Raw genomic sequence first — 21,986 nt, 5'->3', positions numbered from 1 at the left:
CATCTGTTTCTAATTCCCGCCAACCAGAACTGACCTCAGTCCCCCCCAAATCCCCCTCACCTCCTATCCAGAGACAGCTGACGATGACTTTGACATTCCTATTGTTTGGTGTCATTTTTTTCCCCCCAAACATTTATAGGATTTTTTAACTGGAGTAAATATTTACCTGACACCCCACCCTACACACACATGCATGCATATAAACATACACAATCGGCAATGGATGGATGTTCTCGTCCCCCAGGACACGTCCAGTGGAGTAGTTACAGGAAAGGTGCAAGGCGACTTCCTGTCTGTTTGCTACCTCTTGCTTTCAGAATTGCCACTGGCTCGCCCTTGCGGTGAATGAAGCAGCAACTCATGCATCAGTCTTCTCCTGCCGGTCAAAGCCTCTCCATCTCCAAGACTCTACCAAGCCTCCTCGTGGCACAGCTCCAGAGCTTTGTAGCTCCAGGCCATCTTGTCAGGGGATCTTGAAGGCCCATCCTGATGGAAACGCCCTGGCACCTATCAACCTCTACCCCACTGCCTTGTGGGTGAGTCTGGGATGACAAAAGGCGGTACTCCTGAAAACTGGAGCTCCAGCATCCCCCTGCAACTGCTAGAGAGTGCTGGTTGTCTTGGCCCCTCCTTGCCGCCGGATTACATCCTCCTGTAGTGAAGAAGTGCTGCTGAGACATGCGCAGTCCCAGCAGAACTCTAAATAATCTCCCTGTGCAGGCATCCACTTCTGCCTCAGTGAAACCAGCAAACGGAAATGGTCAAAGTCTGGCAGCGACGGGGTGTCTGGTGATGGGAGCAGGTCTCACTGGAAGTTCCTAGCAGAACCCTGCACACCCATGGCACAGGGCAATCCATGGTTGTTAGTCACCGGGCTTGAGTGGCAGCTGCTCCCAGAAGGCCCTCCCAAACAGTCCCCTGTGTTGGATGAGTTACCTGTCCACTGTCAAAGACCTGGATCTCCCACCAACCTTCGAGGGGTCAGATGTGCAGTAAGATCGCTGAAGAACAAAAAGATGGGATAACATCCCTGTAGAGATCCTCAAATGCTGCAAAGACAGAGGTACTGTGCCAGTGGGCAGCTACTCCCCCAACTCCCTTGCAATTGCAAAATCTTTTAACATTTGTGTTGTCTAGCGGGTCAAAAGTGACCCACTACCATGTTTAGCTGTAGAAAACAACACTTTAACCTATTTTTTTCCAACTTGAAATTTTATGACTTTTCCTAAAGAGACCCCAAAATTAGAAAAAGGATACTTCTTTTTTGTTTATGTTTCCATGTGGGCTGTACACCACTAGGGTACAAAGATTGTCTTATGGGTCATTTTTGACCCATAGGACAAGGGGAGTAAACAACTGCAGCAAACAAACACCTCAACCTCCGCACTAAAACATGTTTCCCAAGCAGTGGTCCTAACAACAGTCCTCTACACCTGTGAAACATGGACACTGTACTCACAACTCGAAAGGACACTCGAGGCCTTCCACCTCAGATGCCTACAATGCATCCCGGGTGAATCCTGGAGGGACTGCATCCCCCTCACGGAAATACTCCGCAAGACCAACCACATTAGTGTGGAGGCCACCGTTGGGTCAGCACCAACTCCGCTGGGTTGGCCTTGTCACCAGGATGCCCAAAGATCGCCTGCCATGGAAAGTTCTTGTCAACCAATTCCATCTTTGCCCTCTCTCTGCAGGTGGCCAGAAAAGACCAACTGAAAATCCTAATGAAGAAGTGCAGACTCTGCAGACACAGCAACTCAGAAGTAGCAGAGGCAGGATTGTCATCATCGGACACGATGGACAACCAACAGTGTGTGTGTGTGTGTGTGTGTGTGTGTGTGTGTGTGTGTTTCACCTGGTTTTGGTAGAAGCTCCCAGGAGCATTTTATAAAACATACAAATCAGGTAAAAAAAAAAAAAAAATCTATAAAAACTTTATTGTTTTGTCAAAATAAGTTACAAGTCAGGTAAAAAAAAAAAACACACACAAAAAAAAAATCTATAAAAACTTTATTGTTTTGTCAAAATAAGTTACATCATAATTATATAAGGAGTTAAAATATTTTAGGAAATATCATTTTGGTTTCAAATCTCAGTCCTGTGTGGCGAAGACAAGCGCGCTTGTTTCCGCGGTAACGTCATGGGTAATAATGGCGGTACGGCAGCGGCAGCAGTGGCGGCGGCGGCGGCGGGAGGAGGTGCAACGTGGAGCGGTGTGGCCAGCACAGCGGGCCGCAAACGGCGGAGAAGCCGACCGGACGCAACTCTTTCTCCGTCTCCCTTTCTAGTAGACGCTCCTTCTTCCATTTGGTGCGACGGTTCTGGAACCAGATCTTGACCTGCGTCTCGGTGAGGCGGAGCGCAGCGGCGACGGCGTGCCGCTGAGGCACCGACAGGTAGTGGCTGCACCGGAAGCTCTGCTCCAACGCCTGCAGCTGCTCCAGGGTGAAGGCGGTGCGGATGCGTCTGCCGACGACCTTTGACCCCCGGAGACCCTCCTCCTGACAGGAAGTGACACGCTCAGGGCTGGGACACTCCTCTGGACCTTGAGAGGAAATTCCTACAAAAGTTAAGTAAAAAGATATTAATTTCCATCTCAGTCTGGCTCCTCTGATAGAGTCATTCCTGATCCTCTCCATCCTGGTCACTCCCAAAGAGAACCTCAACATCTTCATCTCTGCAACCTCTAGTTCTGCCTGCTGTCTTTTGGTCATTGGAACAGTTTCTGGTCCAAACATCATCGCTGGTCTCACCACTGTCTTGTACACCTTTCCTTTTATTCTGGCTGATGTTCTTCTATCTCTTGGTACCCCTGACACTTTTCTCCACCCATTCCAACCTGCTTGGATCGTCTCTTCACCTCTTCTCCACACTCTCCTACGCTCTGGACTGTTGACCCTAAGTACCTGAAATCCTGCAGCTTCTTGATCTCCACTCCCTGTAGCCTCACCGTTCTACCCGAGTTCCTCTCATTCACACACATATATTCTGTCTTGCTGCGACTAACTTTCATTCCTCTCCTTTCCAGAGCATACCTCCACCTCTCTAGATTTTCTTCTACCTGTTGTCTGCTCTCACTACAGATCACAATGTCATCCGCAAACATCATGGTCCATGGGGATTCCTGTCTAACCTCATCTGTCAGCCTATCCATCACCATTGCGAACAAGAAGGGGCTCAGAGCTGATCCCTGATGGAGTCCCATCTCCACCTCGAACTTCTCTGTTACCCCTACAGCACATCACACTACTGTCTCACAGCTAGCATACATGTCCTGCACCCGTGTAAAATACTTCTCTGCCACTCCAGACTTCCTCATACAATACCAGAGCTCCTCTCTTGGCACCCTGTCATATGCTTCTTCTAGGTCTACAAAAACACAATGCAGCTCCCTCTGGCCTTCTCTGTACTTTTCTATTAGCATTCTCAACGGAAATACTGCATCTGTAGTACTCTTCCTAGGCATGTAGCCATACTGCTGTTGACAAATGCCGTGTATGTGTGTGTGTCTGTGTGTGGGTGTACACTGTTCAAAACAATTAAGGGAACACTTAAATAGCTCATCCTAGATCTGAATGAATGAAATAATCTTGTTAAATACTTTGTTCTTTACATAGTTGAATGTGTTGACAACAAAATCACACTAACATGATCAATGGAAATCAAATGTTCAGTCAAATGTTCAGTTCCATAGACAACTGCTCTACCTCATGCGCTAACCATTCCCTTTATTTGTTTGAGCAGTATATACAATATCATATTTTTATTTACACACATATAAACACTTACTGTATAAACATATGTATGTACATACATACATAGACACACACAAATATACATATACATGCATGTGTATAAAGCTTTAACACAGGGGTTTTCAATGTGGCCCGCCAAAGATCGGTACAAAATTCAAACTTGACGTCAGCGCCTTCAAAACCAATCTGGCTTAATTTTCAAACCAAATGTCAGACGAGTCTGATATGTACTGTTAAAAAATGAGTTTTATTTTTAAATATATCGTGTATTGTGCTGACCCGGTCCGTCTATCAAATTTTAAAAGTCAATGCGGCCCTTGAGCCAAAACATTCGCCCTGCTATAAAATGTTACAGCTGCTAATAAACAATAACATTATTATAACTGTTATAACAATCCCATCGCCTCACGTCATAACAAAATGAAAAAGGAAAGGTTTTGTAGTTTTTTTGTAGTGTAAAGAAAAAAAACTACAATAATGAATGAGATCATGTTGGAAAGTGAAAGTGAAAGTACCCGACTTCCAATCACGTGATTTTGTTTTGATTCGTGTGTTTGTTTAATCGCGCGCTCACCTGTCTGGTCACGTGTCCCGGTGAAGGTGCGCGAGCCCAGGATGTCATCCACGGAGAACGGGGTCCCGTGCGCGCACGGGACCTTGTCGCGCGCCGCCTGCATGGCCGCCTGACTCGCGTGGAAGCGGCTCGCGCTGCGCCCCTTTATACGCGCGGCTCACACACACACACACACACACACACACACACACACACACACACACACACAAACACACACACACATACACACACACGCACACATGCGGGGTTAACACGCGGGAACCCCCGTCGCGCGTGCTCCCCCTTTACGACCGCGCATCTGGTGGGAACACGTGCCCCCCTCCCCGCGTGTCGCCCTTTGATGTGCGTTTGCGCGCGTGTCGCCCTTTGTGCCTTGTCATGCTAACGACGTGTTTTTTTGTTTTTCGTTTTTTATTGTGTTTTTTACACGAAGAGTACAAGTCAAACATCTTTCAACCTGAGCGTTTATCTTGTGTCGTAACTGTTTTTTGGGGAAAGTTTTTACATAACAAAGTGTCGTGTTAAAATGTTACCCTTTTCAGGAGCCAGTCACGCGCTTTCAACAGATGACGTCATTCCACCCTTTTCTCGAGGTTTCGAGAAAACAGCGTTTAATAAATTTAAAGAATAAAAAAATAAATTGAAGTCAATTTTTATATTATATTTATATTATATCTTCATATTATATTTGTTATATTGTATTCAATATATTTTCTTAATGTCTGATTTTTTTTATGATGGCATTAAAACAGTATTCATTTTATGCAGTGGATTCTGGTGATGAAATTACTTTTATTATTAATAGATATAATATTACTTATATTATACTTAATATAATATCTACTCTAATTTAATAGTGTGTTAACGCAAACGGGATGAGAGGATTAATTAAGGCATCATATTATTATGTTTTTAATGTTATTGTTGTTGCTGTTCTTGTATTATTGTTGTTGTTACATTCTTATTCTTATTCTTATTCTTATTGATTTTGTTCTTGTCCGAGGGAATAAATACCAAGGAGAAGAAAAAGGTGATCATGGAGGGTTTGTGTTGAAAAGTTGGAATCAGGTAAAAATAGATCTTAAAATATATATTTTTCAACAATTAACTTACACTCTGACATGATTTATTTCGTGTATTACACAGGACTGTCTTAGAAAACTTGAATATTGTGATAAAGGTCTTTATCTTCTGAAATAAAATTACAAAAACAACAATGTCATACATTCTGGATTCATTTAAAATCAACTGAAATATTGCAAGTCTTTTTATTATTTTAATATTGATGATTATGGCTTACATTTTAAGAAAACTCAAAAATCCCTTCTAAAAATATTAGAATATCATGAAAAACTAATTTTTGTTTTCTTAATTGCATAACTTTATCACAATATTCTAATTTTCTGAGACAGCCCTGTATATATTTATTTGCCTTTCTCAGAATCAGCATAGCATAGCATAGCATAGCAACCTAAAGCAGATAACCAACTTCTATAAATATAATAAATAAAAATAAATATAGTATTATATAAGAATAAGAATAAGAATAAGAATAAGAATAAGAATAAGAATAAGAACAACTTTATCTATCCCGAATGAAATTGTTGTGCCAGAGTTTCAAGTAAAACATAACAATAATAAATGATAGTAGGAAAATGTATAAACAGTATAAAAAAGGGGGAAGAATAAGAAATACAAATAAAACTATAAAGTGTCTGAGTAACAAGTCAAGGCTATAAAGTGTCTTAAGGTCTTAAGTACCAGGTTAAAGATAAGGAGAGCACAAGAATATGAAAAATATAGCATATGCAGCTGTTATGAAATGAAATATTGCACAGTTATGAATATATATACAGATAGATTATTACGATTTACGGTAATTATAACGATTTACAGTAATATAGCAGTGCATGCAAATCGTCAAGGTTAAGGCTATCAAGTGTTTTTGTAGTTAAGACCTTAAAACACTTGATAACCTTGACAATTTATATTTTAGTGTATTTCATATTCTCCCTCCTTCCTACTATTATTGTTATGTTTTTGCTTGAAACTCTGGCACAACAATTTCCTTCAGAATAAATAAAGCTGTTCTCATCTCATCTCTCATGGTACAAATGTACATTTATACCGTAAACATTATATACGTTATACACCTATATAGCACTTTAAAGCGTATGTGAACAAACTGCGTAAATAAGATATATAACTTTTGGAGGGCACGCATTAAATATGTCGCTTAAAGAAAAGGGAGAATGAAAGTGCCCCTGGGTCGATGATTTAAGTTACCAATCGACGGAAACCAACGGCTTCATAATAGACCCATCTTTGAACCGGTAATGTGGGTTGAAAGGAGGGTCCACAGGGGGGCCGGGGGACCCCGCCGAAGCCAAACACTGGGGCCCCAGCTGCCGTGGGCGGACCTGCCGGGACAATTAGCAGATGTCAGCGGCGGCCTGACCCTCCACGACCCCGGCCTTTGTGCGGGAAAAAAGTAACAACCAGCCTCGTTTTTAAAATCCAATCGTGTCTGGATAATCAATAAACCTGGATTTGCCGCTTTTGGTGGATCGAAAAGAGCGTCCTGGGTCTCAGAGTCCAAATATATCGAGTTCACGCGAGACTTTCCTCCATTTACTGCCCACTGAAGTCGTAAATCTTCCTCGATTATGATGTTTCGCAGATGACGCCGTGATATACCTATCTATATACCTAACATATACTGCTGAAAAAAATAAAGGGAACACTTGAACAACACAATGTAACTCCAAGTCAATCACACTTGTGTGAAATCATAGTGTCCACTCAGGAAGCAACACAGATTCATTTGGACTTGTTTTAAGGACATTACATCAAAGTTGGATCAGCCTGGAGTTTGTTTTTACACTTTAATTTGGAGTGTGATTCCTAATCCAGACCTCCATGGGTTGATACAATTGATTTCCATTGATCATTTTGGTGTGATTTTGTTGTCAGCACATTCAACTGTGTAAAGAGCAAAGTATTTCATAAGAATATTTCATTCACTTAGATCTAGGATGTGTTTTTTAAGTGTTCCCTTTATTTTTTTGAGCAGTGTATATATATTTCCTACCTGAGGCTATCAGACTTTTTAATTCCTCTTCCCTCAGCCGCAGGGAATCTTCAATCTTTGTAGTTACTGCTAACAGCTAAGACAATTTATATTTCATTATATTTCTTATTCTTCCTCCTTTCCACTATTATCTATTACTGTTATGTTTTTACTTGAAACTCTGGCACAATTTCCTTCGGGATTAATAAAGTTGTTCTCATCTCATCTCTACGTTATGCTCCTGGGAAGCGGAGATGAAGAAGGTACGATGAAGAAGTGTCACGCGATAAAAGACGCTTTTTGGATTTTAAAATCCAATCGTGTCTGGATAATCAATGAACCTGGATTTATCGCTTTTGGTGGATCGAAAAGAGCGTCTTGGGTCTCAGAGTCCAAATATATGAAGTTCACACAAGACTTTCCTCCATTTACTGCCCACGGAAGTCATAAATCTTCCTCGATTATGATGTTTCGCAGATGACGCCGTGATATACGTTATGCTCCTGGGAAGCGAAGATGAAGAAGGTACGAAGGTAGGATGACGTTGTCAGGAGACGAGAGCTGGAGACAGCAGAGGATGAAGACGCCGAGGGTCACTTTGGACTTTGGAGTCCATCAGAGGGACGGCACATGTTAGATGTTTGGGGAGAAAGTCAGTTTGGACATGGACAGAGGAGGGGCGGTGAAGATCAGACAAGAGGTGTTTGGATGCAGGGAAGGAGGACATGATGTTGGACGGTCTAAAACGAGATGGTTAGCTAGAGGCGGGTGGTCCACGACTGGAGCAACCAAGTGGAAAATAAGGAGAATGAACCTACTAGTTGGTTTTGGACTCTGAGGAGCCGGGTTGGAGATGGAGGTCGAAGGTTTGAAACCGACAACAGTTTGGTTTTGCTAATACGCCGCCACCTGACCATACCAAGATGGCTACCTTTGACTCCACCGTCACAGATGTGTGGAGGAGGGCATTATCTGGCCAACAATGGCGTGAAGGCATTTATTGCATCACCCGGGGGTCTTTCTCCACCTTCCCCGGGCTTCCTTTGTGTGACGTCTGCCGGCACACTCGCTTTTGTGCTACGGCGTTCCGAACCACCGCCGCGACCGCCTCGCAAAACCCCCTCGACGACCGTTTGACTTCCAGAACGGGCGTCGGGTGGTCCGGCACAATGGGATTTCTGTAAACGACGAGATCAAGGGGGAGTAAAGAGGACATTTGCACGTCCAAAACAGCCGGTCGGGGCGTCGGACGTAAACGTCGGGACGATGATGGAGATATTTTTAAAGGGTTTGGACAATCTGCCGTTTGCGCTACGGGCCGCGGATCTACATCAGTGGGAAATATTAGGAGTGATGAAGTATCTCAAGTATTTCGACAGTATCTCACGACATCGTGCGGCGCTTCCAAGATCTTTATCTCCCTCCACGTTGAAAGAAGTGTAAATGAGCTAAATTTGCGCAAATGCGTTGCTGTAAGTTTGGAGGTCAATAAAGAGAAACGGAGCGAAAGAGCATGTTGCAGTGGTTGGCGCTTCCTCCCCACAGAAGGTCCCTGGTTCAGTTCCAGCGGGGGTCCTTTGGTTTCCTCCCACAGTCCGAAAACATGCAGGGGCTTCATCGGAGATGATAAAATGTCCGGATATGTCAACGATGTGACGAGTGAACGGTTGCATGTCAACTTATGACTCAGAGGCTGCATGCTTGTATGTTTCTATATTAGAGAGAGACTAAATAGTACCATGTCTAAAGGAAGCGATTGTCTATATTTATTTGTTTGTGTCCATTTCAATTGAATTTTTTGTTTTGTTTTGTAGAACTTGTCTTTCTGTCCATAGTTTCTACAGAGAAACTGTATTTATTCAGAAATACTCGATTGAACCCTCCAGCCTGCAATAACCCTCCCAACCTCTAGGTGACGCTGTGGCGTCGGGACCTCCTGCTCTCGTCCCGCTCGGCTCTCGCGATATTTCGTCCTAAACGATTTGAAAAGATGGCGTCCGAAGGAGAGGCGGGTAGCGCTGCAGTGAGCGAACCGGACACCGCGAAGGGGTTTGTGTCCATATTTCATGTGTGTTTAACGTATATCTTGACGTCGCGAAGGCGGAAATGTACATTATGGGTATGGTTTAGACATACACTGCAAAATGTCGTATTTCGATGTCATGGTAGCCATTAGCTTGCGGCTAGCTAACGGCATCTTCCTACAGAATGACCCGAGTCAGGTTCGATTGTTTTCGTAAAAAGAGCCAAAATTTCCCACAAACATACCTCCAAGTTCCACTCATCCGACTTTAAACTTAAAAAAAAAAAAACGTTTTAAAATACATTCAAGTTTTCTTTGGCTCGGTTTTCAAATTCTTATTAATGCAAGGGAAGTATTTCGGCAGGTGTGTAATAACGACTCTGAACGCGTCTCAACGTACCGGATGTCAACACAAAGAGATCGGGTTTATAAGTTCATATTTTGATATAAGCCCTATTGTCTATAAGTGGACTTATTATATTTTTATTATAATTTAAAAAAAAATAACATTCTTAATAATTTTGTCTAAATGTAGCGGTGAAACGTAAGTAGCAACTTCAGTCATGTAAATAGATTTCAATTCTTATTTTACTAGACTCAATTTGTTAAATAGTATGGTAATATCATTTTTTTAAAGGGGGACTGAAATTTTGACTCCATGGTTAGGGGGAAATTATGAAAAATAGTAAATTAGATTGAATGTGAGGACACATGCAACAAGATAATCCCCAGGAAACCTTTAAAATGCATGTTTCTTGTTGTGTCTTTAGTGATCTGAACCAAATTTACACAATATGACAGGAAAACTGATGAAAGTGATCCTGAATGTAGGATTGATGGTATTGATAATGAATGAGTGAAAAGAAAATGGGGGGGAAACAGTTATGAGATGAGATGAGAACAACTTTATTTATCACGAAGGAAATTGTTGTGCCAGAGTTTCAAGTAAAAAACATAACAGTAATAGATAATAGTTATGTCAACAACTGTCCCGAGCTGCACCAAATTCCATGTAGCGATACTACTAAGTTGATAAAATAGCCAACAATTAGCAAGAAATTGCTCAACTCTTTAAGATTTGCAACAAATGACATGAGAATCAGCGGTGGAGTTTATCGCAACGTCAAAAAAAAAAAGAATTTTATTTTCTCACAAACCCGCAGAGACGCCTCCTTCAGCGAGATCCCGGCCAACATCGACACAGAATCTTCCAACGGCAAAGAGGGAATGGTAACGTTTATCCCCGCCGAGAGAGAAAGGAAATAATTCACTTGCTGGGTGTAGCTGACGTGCAGACCCGTGTGTGTTCGCAGGAGGCGGCCGGCGACAGCTCAGAGGCGGCGGACGCGCTGACGGGATCCGGGGACGAGGACAGCGGGCGGCAGCTCGGCGAGGTGGAGCTCCAGTGTGCCTTGTGTATGAAGTGGTTCACCGCCGACACCTTCGGCATCGAAACCACGTGAGTATCCCTGTCGTTTCCGGACTCATTCCTTTTTATTCCGAAACGTCGCTCTTCGTGGTGACACATACGTTCTCATCCGCAGGACCTGCCTTCCCTTCATGACCAACTACGTGTTCCACTGCAACGTGTGTCACCACAGCGGGAACACCTACTTCCTCCGCAAGCAAGCCAGTAGGTTTTAACCCGGTGTTTAAAGGGTTTTTCCGGGAAGATTTTTGCATAATGAGATGAGAACAGCTCTATTTATCCCGAAGGAAATTGTCGTGCCAGAGTTTCAAGCAAAAACATAATAATAGATAATAGTAGGAAGGAGGGGGAATAAGAAATACAGTGTTTTAAGATCTTAAGTACAAAGATTTGAAGATTCCCTTCGGCTGAGGGAAGAGGAATTAAAAAGTCTGATAGCCTCAGGTAGGAAAGACCTCCTGTGGCGTTCAGTGGAGCTCCTTGGTGGTATCAGTCTACGACTGAAAGAGCTCTGACAGGACGTCAGTGTCCGTGCAGGAGGGGATGGACGTTGTCCATGATGCTGAGGAGCTTCTCTGACACCTGCACCACAGACTCCAGCTCCACGCCCAGGACAGATCCAGCTCTCCTGATGAGCTTGTTGAGTCTGTTAGCATCAGCTGTCTTGATCCTGCTGCCCAGCACACAACAGCGTAGAAGAAGGCACTGGACACCAGCGAGTGGTAGAACATCTGCAGCATGGTCCTGCAGACGTTGAAAGATCTGAGCCTCCTGAGGAAGAACAGACGGCTCTGACCCTTCTTGAAGATGGCGTTGGTGTTCAAGGTCCAGTCCAGTTTATTGTCCAAGTGGACACCCAGGTTCTTGTAGGTGTCCACAATGTCCACATCAGTACCCCTGATGGTGACCGGATCCAGGCGGGTCCTTTGTTTCCTGAAATCCACCACCAGCTCCTTTGTCTTAGACACATTGAGCTGCAGGAGGTTCAGTCCAAACCTCTCCACAAACCTGTCCACCACCACCAGGAGCTCCTGTGCTCCTCACGCTTCATACGTGAACACGCAGGTCCGTGTGTGGCTGTGACGCAACACAAACCCGAAAAGGTTGCAAACCGAAACAGGCGAGACAGGAAACGTCTCCGCGCGCACGCGTGTTTTTTTTGTCCATCGCAAAATCACAGCGCCACCTACTGGAGCGGCATGTGTTTTACACATTTATTATTTGGATTTATTATCGGAGTCTGAACAATATTTATTTTGAAAAACGATGAAAATGGGTCACTTGAGCACCAAACCTTGAACCCACAAGCTGGAAAAATGAGTAAAAAACAGACGTCTTTGGAAAAGGCCCAGAGAAGAGACAGAAGAAGAGCTTTTAACAGACAATATCAGGAGTCCGGCTTGAAATCTGGATTAATCGCAATATATTATCTGCATAATACGTGGCGACCGGCTCTAATGATTGCTGGTTCTTTTTTCTGTCTTTATTTTCGTTACCATTTATTTAGGAGGGCAGTTAACAGAGACTTTGGCATTATAATCGTGTTATGTTGTTGCATACGAGTACACAGTCGATTCACGTTTATTATTATATTCGCGATATAAACAATGGGTGGGAAAGCGGGATGTGGTGTGTGTGAGTGTGTGTGTGTGACGGGCTGGCGATGTGTTTCAGACCTGAAAGAAATGTGTCTCACCGCTCTGGCCAACCTCACCTGGCGCTCCAGGGCGCAGGACGAGCATCCCAAGACCATGTTCTCCAAAGATAAGGTCCCTCAAACTTTACCATTTATTTCACTTTTCGACTTTTTGCATTTTCCGTTTATGATACTTAGATCTGCATCAGATGGGATGTACTTTAATGATCCCACGTTGGGGAATTGTTTAGCAGCAGCAGCAGCAGTAAGACATACAAGCTAAAAATACACCTTAAGAAAAACAAAAATCTGATGCGTAAAAGCATTTAAAAAAAGTCTCTCCGTATTTACCAATACACAGGAAGAAATAATGATTGTTTTGACTATTTTCCAGTTTCTCTCCCTTTACAATCGATGCCCTTCAGTTGCTTGTATGGAAAATAATTTGATTCATTCAATTAAAAAAAAAAAATCCTGGAATGCAATCGGTTTATTTTAAAGTGCTCGATTTTTTCCTTATTTTTTCTTTATTTTTTCCTTATTGTTTTCCTTATTTTTTCTTTATTTTTTTCCCTATTTTTTCCTTATTTTTTCTTCATTTTTTCCTTGTTTTTTCCTTTCCTTATCCTCGTTGCATTAATGGGAAAAAAAGACAGTATATATAATATCAATGACGCTGCCTGATTCCTGTGTTTTCTAAATCTTCCCGGTATCGTTCCAGGATATCATCCCGTTCATCGACAAGTACTGGGAGTGCATCACCACCCGCCAGAGGCCCGGGAAGCTCACCTGGCCCAACAACATCGTCAAAACCATGGTAAGGCGTAAACAGGCTGCAAACGCGTTGTTTACACCTCAAACGAACACACCAACACACCATCGTCGTCTTCTTCGCTGGTGTGTTTTTACTTCCAGCTGCAATGCAAAGCTCCCGCTGAAGGAGTTCCTGGAACTGAACTTTTTGGCGCGATTGCTAGTTTTTGTCAGCAGGGGGCGCCGGCGCTAACTTCCCGAGCGATGCTTCCCGGCTTAATCAGACCAGAGCTCCCTAGTCTGGATTTATTCGTTGATTCGCACTGATGTCTTCCTCCCGGTCTTCTTCTTCTTCTTCTTCTTTCGGCTTTTCCCTTCAGGTGTCGCCAGCGCGAGTCCACTTTCTCCATCTAACCCGATTCTCTGGATCCTCCTCTCTCACACCAACTACCTTCATATCTTCTCTCACGACGTCCATAAATCTTCTCTTTGGTCTTCCTCCAGACCTCTTGCCTGGCAGCTCCACCTTCAGCAACCTTCTACCCAGATCTTCACCATGAACACTCCTTTGTTCATGTCCAAACCATCTCAATCATCATTTTGTCTTGGTCATACATGTCCTGCACCCCTGTGACAAATTCTTCTTTTCCTTCGATCTTTTCCCTTCAGGGTCTTCACAGCAAATCCACTTTCTCCATCTAACCCTATTCTCTGGATCCTCCTCTCTCACACCAACTACCTTCATATCTTCTCTCACGACGTCCATAAACCGTCTCTTTGGTCTTCCTCCAGACCTCTTGCCTGGCAGCTCCAATTCCAGCATCCGTCTACCAATATATTCTCTATCCCTCCTCTGTCCATGACCCAACCATCTCAGTCTGGCTTCTCTGACCTTCTCTCCAAAACATCTAACATGTGCTGTTCCTCTGATAGACTCATTCCTGATCCTCTCCATCCTGGTCACTCCCAAAGAGAACCTCAACATCTTCATCTCTGCAACCTCTAGTTCTGCCTGCTGTCTTTTGGTCATTGGAACAGTTTCTAGTCCAAACATCATCGCTGGTCTCACCACTGTCTTGTACACCTTTCCTTTTATTCTGGCTGATGTTCTTCCATCTCTTGGTACCCCTGACACTTTTCTCCACCCATTCCAACCTGCTTGGACCGTCTCTTCACCTCTTCTCCACACTCTCCTACACTCTGGACTGTTGACCCCAAGTACCTGAAATCCTCCAGCTTCTTGATCTCCACTCCCTGTAGCCTCACCGTTCCACCCGAGTTCCTCTCATTCACACACATATATTCTGTCTTGCTGCGACTAACCTTCATTCCTCTCCTCTCCAGAGCATACCTCCACCTCTCTAGATGTTCCTCTACCTGTTGTTATGTTGTAATCCTTGTTCACCTCGCAGAGCAAAGAGCGGGACGTCTTCCTGGTGAAGGAGCACCCCGACCCCGGCAGCAAAGACCCCGGGGAGGAGTACCCCAAATTCGGCCTGCTGGACCAGGTACGGCGCGTTTTTCTACCACATAACGGCATTGAAAGCGTTGGAGCTGAATCGCGATTTGTCCACCAGGACCTGGGAACCATCGGACCCTCTTACGACTCGCAGAAACAGTCGACGGCGACGCCCACCTCCGGCGGACTGAACGGTAACCGGGGCGCAGGGGGGGAAAGACCGCCGGAAAGTTATCGACATTGCGACTTAAAGCGAGCGAAAGAGTGCGAGAAGGAGAGGGAGGGCGGGTGGATGTGACGTTCTGTGTGTTGTGTTCCAGGTGGACCCTCTTTCTCAGGTGAATATGTGAATCATATCTGACCCGTGTGGTTCCCCACGTGTGTGTGTGTGTGTGTGTGTGTGACGCCCAGCAGCGGATAAAAGTTGACCCTCAAAAACGACCCCCCAGATCTTTGCGGGGCAACTTGATCCCTCCACCCCGTCTGCTCTGCGTTTGTTTGGTCCCCCTCGTCCCGAAGCTTCCCCTCGTCTCCGGCTTGCTGCTAACGGGCACCTAACCTCACCCTTCCCTTAAACCAGGGGTCGGCAACCCGCGCCTTCATTCGTGATGCCGTATTTTTCGGATTATACGTGGCACCGGCCAAAAATGCATAATAAAGAACGAAAAAAAACATACATAAGTCGCACTGGAGTATAAGTCGCATTTTGAACAATTTAGAATAAAAATAGAATAGAGGCAACAACAGGCTGAGCGATATGCTTGCGTTACAACTGAGAAAGTGCGTGGTATGTTAACATAACATACTAACAGTTATTCCGATAGCTATAGCATAAATAACACGATAAGAAGTTTACCAAAACCATCCGTGTCACTCCAAATACCCGGTAACTAGAATCCCATGAAATCTTCATCCTCAGTGTCACTTCTCATCTACCTCCGCTCACTCCGGAGGTAGAAGATGCGGCGCTTCCTCTTCTACGTCACTTCCGTCAGACTCTTCGTCACTTCCAGTTCCAACTATTCCAGTCTTTCTGAACGGTTTCGGTCGTCACCGAAGCCCATGCTTTTTCCATCCGTTCGATAACTTCCACCAAAGTTGCACGGCGCATTTGTTCCTCCAGCTGTGGCCGCCTAGCTTTTAACCCCGCGATTGGCTTTTTTTGTTGTCGTCATTTCAGTTCGAGTTACCTCCGCTTTTCTCCCGTCTCTTACAAGCTTCTGGCTAACTCCAAACTTTCTCTCTGCAGCTCCATTACTGTTTTCGGCTGAGTATTTTACTACTTGCAGCTTGTAATCAGCAGAATACGATTTCCTTTTCGGTGCCGTTTTTGTTAAGTTCTTCGCTAATGTTGAAATGATTATCACAGGTCTATAGCGCCCTCTTGTGGTTCAATGTGAAAATAACATGTGAAATGATATACGGGTACCGGTAATAATGTGTTAATAATTTCACACATATGTCGCTCCAGAGTATAAGTCGCACCCCCCGCCAAACGATGAAAAAAAACGCGACTTATAGTCCGGAAAATACGGTAATTCCTTTTTTTAACTTTTAGTTCTAAGTTGGAAGATTATTGTGATCTTGAAATATTAAATCAAATTATATTTAATATTTTTCGACGCTCAAAATAACGTCACACTGGCGGAAGCCGGTAAAGTACCGATTTGCAGATGCTGTGCGCAGAAGTTCAGTTCAGTCCCATAAACCAGGTAAAATAAATATTTATGAAGATATTTTTCAAATAATTATTTTTAATTGTTTACTGACACAGTGATTTTTTTTTCCCCATTTATTTTTAAAATTCAGGTCAAGGCTCCGCTACACGCTCTGAAAGCTCAAAATGAGTTCATTACATAAATAAAATTTAATTTTCTCTGTCATACTTTGTGAATTTCAGAAGCAACACACTTGTTTATACAAAGTGTAAAGGTCATAAAAAGCAATATATTCAGCGGTACCTTTATATTAGACGTCAAAAAGTAATTGCGGCTCCCGGTGTTTTCTTTTCCGAGGAAAACGGGTCCAAATGTCTCTTTGGGTGCTAAAGGTTGCCGACTCCTGAATTAAATCAAAATCACTTAAATGAATAAAAAATGTTGAATGTTTTTGCATCCGAGGTGTCTGCAGGATCAGGCATACGGAACGGGTTTCTTAGACAACGTAATGTTCTTTTTTTTTGACTTTACAAATGCGCACATCCTAAATACTGCGATTTCTTGCTAATTGTTGGGTGGTTTCTCAACTTAGTGGCATCACTTCATGGAATTTTGTTTTCCCCAAATGTTTTTTTTTTTCCCATTCATCATCCATACCGCCCATCCTGCACTCAGGGTCATTTTTTTTTTATTTTTCTATTTTATATTGTGTTCATTTGGTAAAGATAACTAAACATGCATTTTAAAGGTTCCCTAGCGATTATCTTGCAATCTTTTTTCATAAATTCCACCAAAACATGGATTCTAAAATGGTTTATAACCATAATCTTTAGCAAACATTGAATACAACACACAGAAAAAAATGTTTATTCCTTTAAATTAATGATTTTTAACCCTAAAATTCCATGCAGGAAGTTCACTTGAGTCGTCAATCGCACCAAAGACGCTACATAAGGAAACTGAATTCAAACCAAATGGTCTCCTAATGTGGCGAGAACATGAGAAAAAGCAAAAACGGGGTTTGGAAAACAAAACGGAGGCTGAAAACGGGGAAAATAAATAACGACTCGGTTGTTCTTGGCAGATTGAGATTCAGTTTTGCGTGGTAAAACCATCGCGTGGCAGATCTTGTTGACGTCCTCGCCGAGCGCCGGATGATTGACAGGTGGGCGGGCGCCGCCGTATTCCTGTTTCGGCCGTTTGAGACAAAAAACTCACGCGTCCTGGTCAGGAAACCCCGCTTTAGACGCCACCGGACGAGGCTGATGGCTTCCGGGCTCACTAATCCCAGCCTCTTGTGCCTGCTGCCTTCCCCCCCCTACACACACACACACACACGGCCTAACAACATGCTTTCCCTGTGGGTGTGTGCGAAGTAAGTGGCAGGATGTCGAGCGTCCACACTGCCTTCGCTGCTTCCTGCTAGCGCGTTTGTGTGTGTGTGTGTGAGTGTGTGTGTGTGAAATGGCGTGGTGTAACCCCACTCGTGTGTGTGAAGGTGCTCTGGCGCCCGTCCCCGGGAAAGGAAGGGGAGCCAAGCGCAAGCAGCAGCAGCAGGAAGGCGCCACGACCGGGGCGACCAAGAGGACCAGGAGGTGAGGAACGGATCTCAAGATAGTTTAGTTGATCCGTGACTTCCCCCAAAAAAAATAATCAAACCGACCCGTTGAATACGTTTCCATAGCGACCCGCTGTTTTCCGCCCAGCGCCTGCCCCCCCACGGCTACCCTCTGGAGCACCCCTTCAACAAGGACGGCTACCGCTACATCCTGGCCGAGCCGGACCCTCACGCCCCGGATCCAGAGAAGCTGGAGCTGGACTGCTGGGCCGGGAAGCCCATCCCTGGAGATCTCTACAGGGCCTGTCTCTACGAGAAGGTCCTGCTAGCGCTGCATGACCGAGGTGCACACACACATTTTATACGTGACGTATACGGTCGTGATGATACTTTATTTATCCCCGTAAGGGAAATTCTTTTGTCACGACGCCGTAAGAATAACAATAAAAAATACGACTGTAAATAAAAGAGACAAGGACAAAGACATCAAGGATAAAAATAGACAATAATGACAACAACAATGATAAAAACAGACAATAGGATGACGATAATGATAAAAAATAGACAATGATAAAATAGATGGCAATGACAACATCGACAGGGATAAAAATTGATCGACCGAATGACGAGGATAGAAATAGACAATGATAAAAATAGACAACCGTGACAACCATCATAAAAATAGACAATGATAAAAACAGAAAACGATGACAACAATAACTGATAAAAATAGACAACAGTATGACTGATGAAAATCGATCGACTGAATGACAACGAGGATTAAAATAGAAACCAGTATGACAGCAATGGTATAAATAGACAACAATGACAACAACAATGAAAAAAATAGACAACCATGGCCACAAAAATGATAAAGATAGACAACCATGACAATAACTATGACAAAAATAGACAACCATGACAACAATGAAGAAAATAGACAACAACGATAAAAATAGACAACAATGACAACTGATAAAAAATAGACCACAGTTTGGCAACAATGATAAGAATAGACAACCATGACAACAATGAAAAACATAAACAACAATGATGAAAATAGACCACAGTATGACAATGATGATGAAAATAGACAACAGTATGACAACAATGAAAAAAATGGACAACCACGAAAACAATGATATTAAATAGACAACCCTGAAAAAAATAGACAACATTGATAAAAATAGACAACGGTGTCAACCATGATAAAAACAATGATGAAAATAGACAACAGTATGACAGCAACGATAAAAATAGACAACCATGACAACAATGAAAAACATAGAGAACAATAATTAAACTAGACAACCATGAAAACAATGATAGAAATAGACTACTGAACGACAACAACATGGGTGAAGATAGATCAACAGGATAAGAGTGGAACGACAACAACAAGTATAAAAGTAGACGACAGAATGAGTGAGGTGATGAGATCTGAAGCTTCGTACCTCGATTTGCAAGCACATCAACGTACAAATTTTCCAGGCAATCAGGTGTTTCTCAGTAGATTTTTTTTTGTTGTTGTTTTGTGACTCGATCTGAGTCAGGAGCGTATAAAATGTGTCCACCTCCACCGTCCGTGAAGTGGCGTTTATAGATAGTAGGACGCTCCGCCGGGTGAAAAATCAATAAATCAATAAAAATAAATAAAGAGCTAGAGAAGTTGTTGATGGTGAGATACGGTGACGGAGAGAGGAGACGCTCGGGGACAGTCTGAGGATTTTAATCAGTTTGTCGCTAAGCTAAGCTAGCTGTAAGGTGGAGGAAAGTGTAAGTTACATTTATAGCAACACCATGTCGCATTAAGCGAAGTGAAAAGCTCATCTCCACCTCTTTGTCATTTTTATTTATTTTTCTCAAGCCAACGTATCGCCATGTGAGATTCAAAAAGGGGACAAGCTGATAATAACGCGTCTTTCCTCTTTTTGGGGCGGTTTCCGCCCCGCAGCGCCTCAGCTGAAGATCTCCGACGACCGTCTGACGGTGACCGGCGAGAAGGGCTACTCCATGGTGAGGGCCTCGCACGGCGTGAGGAAGGGCGCCTGGTACTTCGAGGTCTCCGTGGACGACATGCCGGCCGAGACGGCCGCCCGGCTGGGCTGGTCCCAGCCCCTGGGTATGTCGTCGCTTACCAATCCTTTTTTCCCGGGTTGTTATTTTTTTTTCCCAATCCATATTATCGTGGCCGAACCCCAGGGAACCTGCAGGCGCCGCTGGGCTATGACAAGTTCAGCTACTCGTGGCGCAGCAAGAAGGGGACCCGCTTCCACCAGTCGCTGGGGAAACACTACTCGTCGGGCTACGGCCAGGGCGACACGCTGGGGTTCTTCATCGAGCTGCCCGACGGCACGGAGACGGCCAGGGCGCTGCCGGACACCTACAAGGACAAGGTCAGCCCGCCGAGGCCACGCCGTTAAACTGTAACCCAAAGAGCCGTTTGGACCCGGTTTCCTCGGAAAAGAAAACACTGGGAGCCGCGATTACCGTGTTTTGCGGGCGATAAGCCGCGACTTTTTTCACGTAAACAACAATGCGGCTAATAAGGGTGTAAATCAGAGCCATCATGACGATTCGATACGATTTCTCAAGGCAACGATTCGATTCGATACGATTTTTTTTTAACGATTTTTTTGTCCCTTTTCGAACCGCTCGGTAACTTTTGTGGGAAAAACGTACTCCGCTGGGCAGGGCGCTGTGCTTTTTCTGAACATTCGCCTTCAACAACACCACGCCGTCTTTTCAGGTGAGCCGACAAATTAGAAGCGTTGCCACGGTAGCTAACTTCAATTCCACATTCTTTCCATATCGCCACATCCTTTACCAATTCTTTCCCGTTTTTGCGGAAGCCGAAATACTTCCACACGAACGATTTTAAACCTACAGGAGTGTGTAAGTCCGCGTCCTTCTCAGCCATATCGATGTCCGCCTCCCGAATGTTTAAAAGCGAGTGCTGTGCCAAAGAGGGTGTGTCCGCTGAAAGACTGTGCAGAAAGAGGGGAAGGGAAGCGAAGTAGGTGGAGACAAAGTAGGTTACCGTGAGAATTACGCCTCAGAGCAGACGAAAGATAGACAGGGAAAATGCATACATGGATCGATACTCTTGCGGACGTGTCGATGCATCGGATCGCCAGCTCTCCGATCGATATATCCGCTAGCGGCTAATATATGGACTTTTTTTGGGTGGGGGGGCGCTCACGGGCTTTACGCCGCTAAAACGTTTATCCTCGTCTCATCGGACCGATGAAATGATCAGGAAATTCTGAGTCCGTTCAACTCCGACACCGAAGAAGACGACTTTGACGGTTTTAGTGCGCAAGAGGAAGACCGAGATAGCGATCGGCTAGCCGGTGCGGCTAATATTGAGGTGCGCTCGATAGTCCGGAAATTACGGTACTTTTTGACGTCTAAAATAAAGGTACCACTGTATATATTGCTTTTTATTACCTTTACACTTTGTATGAACAAGTGTGTTGCTTCTGAAATTCACAAAGTATTACGGAGAAAATTAAATTTTATTTATGTAATGAACTCATTTTGAGCTTTGGGCTTTCAGAGCGTGTAGCGGAGCCTTGGCCTGAATTTTGGAAATAAATCGGGAAAAAAATCACTGTGTCAGTAAACAATAAAAAAAATAAATATTTGCAAAATATCTTCATAAATATTTATTTCACCTGGTTTATGGGACTTCTGCTGCTGAACTTCTGCGCACAGCATCTGCAAATCGGGACTTTACCGGCTGGCGGGTATACCGGCTTCCACCAGTGTTACGTTATTTTGAGCGGCGAAAAATAATAAATATAATTTTATTTAATATTTCAAGATCACAATAATCTTCCAACTTAGAACTAAAAGTTAAAAAAAGGAATTAACACAAATGAAATACACTTCAATTAAATAATTATCATTTATTTTCCCAAGCCATCGGAGCCGCAGTGTAAAGATGGAAGAGCGGCGGGTTGCCGACCCTGGACTAGACTGTCGGACGGTTAACCTGTGCGACATTAGTGTTTTTTCCAAGTTTGGGAATTTTTACATCAGTTTAAAATAAAACACTTCAAACAG

General features: G+C 43.9%; 2 protein-coding genes across 3 annotated transcripts in view; one reads left to right on the top strand and one right to left on the bottom strand.

Moving 5' to 3' along the window:
- Positions 1 to 1,971: 1,971 nt before the first annotated feature.
- pnx (posterior neuron-specific homeobox) lies at positions 1,972 to 4,656 on the bottom strand. The gene is made up of 2 exons (XM_086153118.1): positions 4,333 to 4,656; positions 1,972 to 2,563 (listed from the first exon to the last, which is right to left on the bottom strand). The coding sequence occupies exons 1-2, from the start codon at positions 4,433 to 4,435 to the stop codon at positions 2,142 to 2,144; spliced, it is 525 nt and encodes a 174-aa protein (XP_086009244.1). The 5' UTR covers positions 4,436 to 4,656; the 3' UTR covers positions 1,972 to 2,141.
- A 4,722-nt stretch (positions 4,657 to 9,378) lies between these two features.
- ash2l (ash2 like, histone lysine methyltransferase complex subunit) overlaps positions 9,379 to 21,986 on the top strand; it is a 16,817-nt gene continuing 4,209 nt past the window's right edge. The window contains exons 1-13 of one of the 2 annotated variants that reach the window (XM_086152728.1): positions 9,379 to 9,451; positions 10,589 to 10,655; positions 10,739 to 10,884; positions 10,970 to 11,058; positions 12,529 to 12,623; positions 13,212 to 13,307; positions 14,656 to 14,751; positions 14,821 to 14,896; positions 15,023 to 15,040; positions 17,859 to 17,955; positions 18,045 to 18,262; positions 19,873 to 20,040; positions 20,121 to 20,314. In XM_086152728.1, coding sequence (XP_086008854.1) covers positions 9,393 to 9,451; positions 10,589 to 10,655; positions 10,739 to 10,884; positions 10,970 to 11,058; positions 12,529 to 12,623; positions 13,212 to 13,307; positions 14,656 to 14,751; positions 14,821 to 14,896; positions 15,023 to 15,040; positions 17,859 to 17,955; positions 18,045 to 18,262; positions 19,873 to 20,040; positions 20,121 to 20,314 — 1,419 coding nt within the window. In that variant the 5' untranslated portion in view covers positions 9,379 to 9,392. The remainder of the gene's footprint in view (positions 9,452 to 10,588; positions 10,656 to 10,738; positions 10,885 to 10,969; positions 11,059 to 12,528; positions 12,624 to 13,211; positions 13,308 to 14,655; positions 14,752 to 14,820; positions 14,897 to 15,022; positions 15,041 to 17,858; positions 17,956 to 18,044; positions 18,263 to 19,872; positions 20,041 to 20,120; positions 20,315 to 21,986) is intronic. The other variant, XM_086152729.1, reaches the window with a different exon arrangement.

The sequence above is a fragment of the Fistularia commersonii genome, chromosome 9, assembly GCF_037954325.1.
Source record: "Fistularia commersonii isolate RoL2024-O1a breed Wild chromosome 9, RoL_Fcom_v1.0, whole genome shotgun sequence".
Classification (NCBI taxonomy): domain Eukaryota; kingdom Metazoa; phylum Chordata; class Actinopteri; order Syngnathiformes; family Fistulariidae; genus Fistularia; species Fistularia commersonii.
The sequence above is the reverse complement of the archived record's forward strand: the minus strand, read 5'-3'. Positions and strand labels throughout refer to the sequence as shown.

Bases quoted from the DNA above. Each gene is read 5' to 3' on its own strand.
- pnx (XM_086153118.1), bottom strand. From the start codon at position 4,435: ATGCAGGCGGCGCGCGACAAGGTCCCGTGCGCGCACGGGACCCCGTTC. The intron at 2,564-4,332 runs GTGAGCGCGCGA...TAACTTTTGTAG, and splicing joins CGGGACACGTGACCAGACAG to GAATTTCCTCTCAAGGTCCA.